At 39.9% G+C, this 6104-nt stretch overlaps 1 protein-coding gene across 1 annotated transcript; it reads left to right on the top strand.

The window, feature by feature from the left end:
- The first annotated feature begins 275 nt into the window (after positions 1 to 275).
- Positions 276 to 5684, top strand: fkbp4 (FKBP prolyl isomerase 4). The gene is made up of 10 exons (XM_056766815.1): positions 276 to 653; positions 2146 to 2290; positions 2423 to 2565; positions 2672 to 2792; positions 2866 to 3022; positions 3119 to 3209; positions 3900 to 3983; positions 4127 to 4312; positions 4494 to 4733; positions 4822 to 5684. Exons 1-10 carry the CDS (start codon positions 564 to 566, stop codon positions 4903 to 4905), a joined length of 1341 nt encoding a protein of 446 aa, XP_056622793.1. The 5' UTR covers positions 276 to 563; the 3' UTR covers positions 4906 to 5684.
- The last annotated feature ends 420 nt before the right edge of the window (positions 5685 to 6104 follow it).

A 6104-nucleotide genomic window follows, 5' to 3' on the forward strand; every position in this document is an offset into this window, starting at 1 on the left:
ACATTTAAACTCATTTAGGTAAAATCAAGCTATATGATTTTGATATATTTAACGGCTGTATGATCTAATTATTATTAAATTGTACTGAATAAATAACGTTGGTATGATTAACTTTATATGCCTCACGAACAGCATTTGAAATAAAACTACAAACTGTCAATAGAAACGTTTAAAGCATTTTCGTTAATGACTGAAGTTCGGTGTGTTAGCGACAGTCCCTAAGGTTGCCCGTTCTAGACTCTACTGTCTCCTCGCGCAAGCAGCTCTGGAAAGTTCGTTGAGCAGATTCAGTTTGCATCGGCGGGTCGAACGTTATATAAACGCCTCGCACAGTCCGTCCGGGGTCTTACAGCCGCATTCGACGATCACCAGTCGTGAAATACAAACCCTCGAGTCTTCTTGAACGCAAAACGTATCTCCAATTGCGACATTAAAGCCGTTTACACGTACAGACGTCGAGTCTCGACCGATATCTTCGGAGGTAGAAAGACCCGAGAGTCGTTCTGCGAGGAGACATAATATTCTTGGAGTTATTTTGAGGGAAATAATTGTCAAAATCAAAGATGACTGCAGAAGAGGTGGTGAATGAAGGCTGCAGCATCCCCATCGAGGGTGAAGACATCACACCGAAGAAAGATGGAGGTGTTTTAAAGGTAAATACTGCAGTGAAATGAGCCGCATTGATTCTATTGAAGGAGGTGTGACTGAGTGAATGCACGCTAGCGTCAGTGTATATAACGTTACGTGTTTACTTCGGCATTTTGAAGGATAGACGGCTGTTGCACGTTTTAAAGTGTGAATAAATCGTGTTTTGCAAACTGTTTTGATGCCGTCTAACGTTATTTTAGTGACTGTGCAGCGTTGCTAACGTAACGTTAGATGTTTCTATGGCTAACGTTAGTCTGTTTAATTCGCGTGTGTGTAACGTTACACTACACAACGTGCAGCCGCAGTTTGTTATGCAAATGAGTCTAATATGTATTTAAATATAATTGATATTTTCCTTAAATCATGTTTTATATAGTCAACATTAGCTTGTTAGCTAAGCAGGTTGTGTGAAGTGTTACACGCGCGCGCTGCAGTGCTCCATGAGATGGCTTTTGCCAAACATCTCCTAATCTAAGTGGGTTACTGTGACATGCATGAGATAATTTATTGATATGAGATGTTTATTGTGGTCAATAGGTTTGAAATGTGGTGAAATCAATGACACGCCATTAAAAGCACACGTGCAGTATGTGTTTCTGTAAATGTCTTCCTTGTTCTAAACAAGATCAAAAATATGTTTACAGGTGGACATGCCGACAGGAATAACTTGCTTGTTTTGCACGATATGCATGATGATCTGCTATATTTAACTGCATTGGATAGGATTATGACGTGATGTATGATATAGTCGTTTGGCACAGTTTAAATATCATCTGTTATGTACTAGGAATGCTCCATTTTTTTCTCTTGGCAGATAACAGTTACTGATATTTGTCACTTGAACTTTGGTCTGTTAAAGAGATCACTGTTTTAATTGTTTTTAAAAAGCAAAAGCAGATTAATTGAAGCTGCAATAGAAATCTTTTTTGATATTTGATATATCTTATATTGTTATTCACAGTGGAGCAATTGTTTTATTGTTATGAAATATTTCATATTTATCATTCCAAATAAAATGTACTATTGCTATATAAACAACAAATGTCTCCTTCCTCGACCCCAATTCACAACTGTTATTTCATAAAAAATGATAATTTACCATTTTATCTCTTGGGTCAGATTTTACGTGATTTTATGGCATTTGCATTTATGCATTTGGCCGACGCTTTTATCCAAAGCGACTTGCATTGCTTTATCCTTTACATTTTACATAGATATTTGCAATCCCCTGGGATAGAACCCACAACCTTGCGTTGTTAATGCAATGCTCTTACCACTGAGCTGCAGGAAAGCTACATTTGATCTACATTTGATTTCAACCCACGTAAAGTTCCTACATGCAAATTTACGCTAATGTATCTGTTATTCATCTAGCATTAAATAAATGAAAGCGTCAGTCGTGAACATGTTTCTGTCCTGCAGTCTTTGAATATTGAGTTTAGGTGTGGCGTCCAGTGCAACTAACAGATCGATGACTAATGTCTGTCTTCTCCATAGCTGGTTAAGATCGAGGGTACAGGCACCGAGTTGCCTATGATCGGTGATAAAGTATTCGTGCACTATGTTGGAACGCTGCTGGATGGCACACAGTTCGACTCCAGCCGTGATCGAGGGGAGAAGTTTTCCTTTGAACTGGGAAAAGGTGGGTGCCCCAAGGGTCAAGTGAATGTTTATGATTTCTTTAATATTTTCTCCCTAAACTTTTAAGGGTTTAAACCAGTGGAAGCGAATTGTGATATATAGGCACAGATGCTGAGTTAGTTTTTATTCACAGGTCAGGTGATCAAAGCATGGGACATTGGTGTGGCCACAATGAAGATTGGTGAAATCTGTCAATTGGTTTGCAAACCTGAATATGCCTATGGTGCCGCTGGCAACCCACCCAAAATCCCACCCAATGCTACCCTTATGTTTCAGGTGAGACCCAGTCACGAATAAATGCGGAGGACACATAATATATTGCGTCTTTATGCATAGGTTTATAAAAATCACAAGCTGACCCATTTTAACATGTGTATGTCAGGTGGAGTTGTTTGATTTTCACGGGGAGGACATCACTAATGATGAAGATGGGGGAATTGTTCGCAGGATCATTACTAAAGGGGAAGGTTATACAAAACCTAATGAGGGAGCGTCTGTGGAAGGTAAACAGGTTGTTCTTAGCTGAGCTCTTAAGAATTCTTTTCATAATTCTTACATAATTATTCTTTATGTTAGTGTGTTTGGAGGGCAGTTATGAGGAGCGCGTCTTCGATGAGCGCGAGCTTAAGTTTGAGGTGGGAGATGGAGAGAATTTTGGTCTACCTCCAGGTGTTGAGAAAGCTCTGCAGTCGATGGAGCAAGGGGAGGAATCACTCTTCACTATCAAACCAAAGTAAAAACACACTTCACACACCCCCTTAATACGTCTCGGAATGTCTGTACATGTTGCTTTATCAGGATTTTTTTTTTTTTTGCCCTCTTATCTTAGGTACGGTTTTGGAGCTGCTGGCAGTGACAAATTCAACATTCCACCTGGTGCTACCCTGAACTACAAAATCAAACTCAAAGCGTTTGAGAAGGTCGGTGTGACCTACTAAGTGAAAGCAAGGCAAAACACACTCACATATTCAAATTGCAGGCTTGAACAGACAGCTTTAACCTTACAGAAGGGCTTTTCACACTGTGCTTGACCCCGGGTTATCTTCATTTTTAACCCCGGGTAAACAAATGTTTCAAATTATTATTTTGAAGCAGGGTTATCCCCGCATTTAACCCAGTGTGAAGCAGGTTATGAATACCCAGGGATTCATAAGGAAAATACCCAGGGATATGTCTTAACCCCTGGTAGATTATAAGCAGTGTGAAACGTGAAACAGATAACCTAGGAATGGATTCTGTTTTTCTCAGGCTTGGAAAAACCCTGGTTTAACAATTTCAAGTGAAAAAGCCCTAGAGAGCAAGTCTTAATTCCCTAACACGGCACCAGACCAAGACTTAATTATGATTATGAATCTTACCTTTTGTTTTGCAGCCATATGGTTGAAATGGAAAAGAAAGCAATCGAATGATATAAAGTACCATTTATGTATTAAATATTCTATTCACAGGATATTTGATCTTCTTACTTCATGAGCTTTGTACAAATGTCATGTGCAGTATAAAATATTTTTGGGTCGATTTCCAGCAGAAATAACTATCGTGAGACATTCTGTTACAAAGTCGCTGTTTCGCATGAACTTGACTTGAAGATGTTGTGTCCTGTCCCGCAGGCCAAAGAGTCATGGGAAATGAGCTCAAGTGAGAAACTGGAACAGAGCGCTATCGTCAAAGACAAAGGAACTCAGTATTTTAAGGTAGGATTTGACAGAATTTTTACATCCCATTTTAATCGAATCGGGAACTAGATGATCGATGGTTTTAGATGTATGCCAGTGATGAAAGTGTCCTTGCTGAATGATCGACATTGATGATGATTGAAGTGTGTTTGTGTGCACAGGAAGGCAAATACAAGCAAGCCGCCGTTCAGTATAAACACATCGTGTCATGGCTGGAGCAGGAATCCAGTCTGCAGGGTGAGGAGGAAGACAAGGCCAAAGCGCTGCGATTAGCTGCACACCTTAACCTGGCTATGTGCTACTTGAAACTGCATGACCCGAGCCCTGCCCTCGAGAACTGTGACAAGGTAGCAGGATTATAGTTTGTCTGAATACTTCTTTTATTTATAAACACTTCCTTTTTGAGTTTCATCATGATTCATTTCATTATTATCCTACATGAATTGCAAGTCATAAAAATACTGCCACGCCAAACTGGTTGGTTCTCACGTCTCCCTATTGTTCATCTTTTTGTTTCTTTGTGCGCAGGCACTGGAGCTAGACTCAAATAACGAGAAGGCTTTGTTCAGGAGAGGAGAGGCGCTGTTCGTCATGAAGGATTTCGACAGGGCAAGAGCGGACTTCCAGCGCGTCACTCAGTTGTATCCAGCCAATAAGGCAGCAAAGAGCCAGATCATGCTCTGCCAGAAACATATCAAAGAGCAACATGAGAAGGACAAACTCCTTTATGCCAACATGTTCCAGAAGTTTGCGGACAGGGACGCCAAAGTAAGTGCAGTTGCTGGCTCTTGGTGATCCAACATTGATCAACCAAATTTTTTGTCGTGCTGAACGAATGCATCTTTGTTTTTAACAGAAGGAGGCAGAGCAGGAGAAGAAAATGAACGGCACGGTGATGGAAATAGATGAAAACACACCCCTAGAACAAACCGCAGCATAATAGCACGCTCATGTGCGTGTTTGTATGATTTACTGTCTAGTGTTTTTGTTGTTGTTTTTGTTTTTTTTAAAGAGGTTTTTTGTACCTTCTATGATGATTTCCCCATGAAATGACTGTTTGTGTGAGCTTGGACGCTTCAGTTTTTAATCTGATGTAGCAAGTCGTTCGCTTTCCTACTGTGGTCAAGACCTTTCTGGCCAGGGTGTGCACTCGCATGTGATTGCGCACATGTATAAACGCTTGTGTGTGCGTTACTGTAAGGCAGCTGGTCGACCTGGCTGTGTTCTCTCTGCTGAATCTCTTATATTGACGGAAGGTGGAAATTAAATTCTCAGCCTGTACTGCAGCCTCTCCTGAAACAAACTCCTTTATGTGCGTGTATTCATTTCAGGGATTATCGTTTGATTGTTCTAGTGAACAACATCACCAAAATGCTGAGATTTTTATTACGTTAAAATAAAAGAGGTGCTTATCTACGATCTGCGGTCTTAAAAGATGTTCGCAGTATTGTCCCCTCATCTCTCCTGGTGAACAGGATTCCAGATGATCGTTCGAAATCAGGTGCTCTCAGTAATCTCATGGCTCTTAAGGGAAGGAAGGAACATTGATGAATTCTAGAATTTCTTGTCCCTGAAACCCTGTTTGACAGAGTCCTAACCAGGACGAAATTACGGTGTTGTCATTTGTGCAGGTGAAAGAAAGGCAAAGATCTGTTCTGTTCCCGTGTCCTTGATGCTCCTCTGACGTTGACTAGAACAATAAAACAAGCTCAAAATCCTCCTGCTGGTTTTTGTCTAATTTCTGCCTTGATTGGAATTGATATTGGAAAGTGTTTATGCTGCCATCTGCTGGAACTGTAGAGAACTTGTACCTCTGAAAGTTTTGAGTCACAACAGATAATTATAGTAATTCCTATTTTAATACGGTTTAAACATGCCAGATTTAGAACGTCATGTAAAAATACAGAGTAAATAAACAGATGCACTTAGATTTAAATACATTGATTTATTTAACTTTTAGAAGATGGTTAACATTAATTCTCATATCAACACCTTCATTCTGAAATGTTCCACTTTATTATACTCGTGTTCATTTTGATCAAGTTAAAAAAGACAAGGGCTTGTATACCAATTTACAGAAATACCTTCATAAATTAGAAACGCAAGCTTTATCGCCGCCATCCTTCTGAAACCTCGTAT

This window comes from Triplophysa dalaica, chromosome 14 (assembly GCF_015846415.1).
Source record: "Triplophysa dalaica isolate WHDGS20190420 chromosome 14, ASM1584641v1, whole genome shotgun sequence".
Taxonomy (NCBI): domain Eukaryota; kingdom Metazoa; phylum Chordata; class Actinopteri; order Cypriniformes; family Nemacheilidae; genus Triplophysa; species Triplophysa dalaica.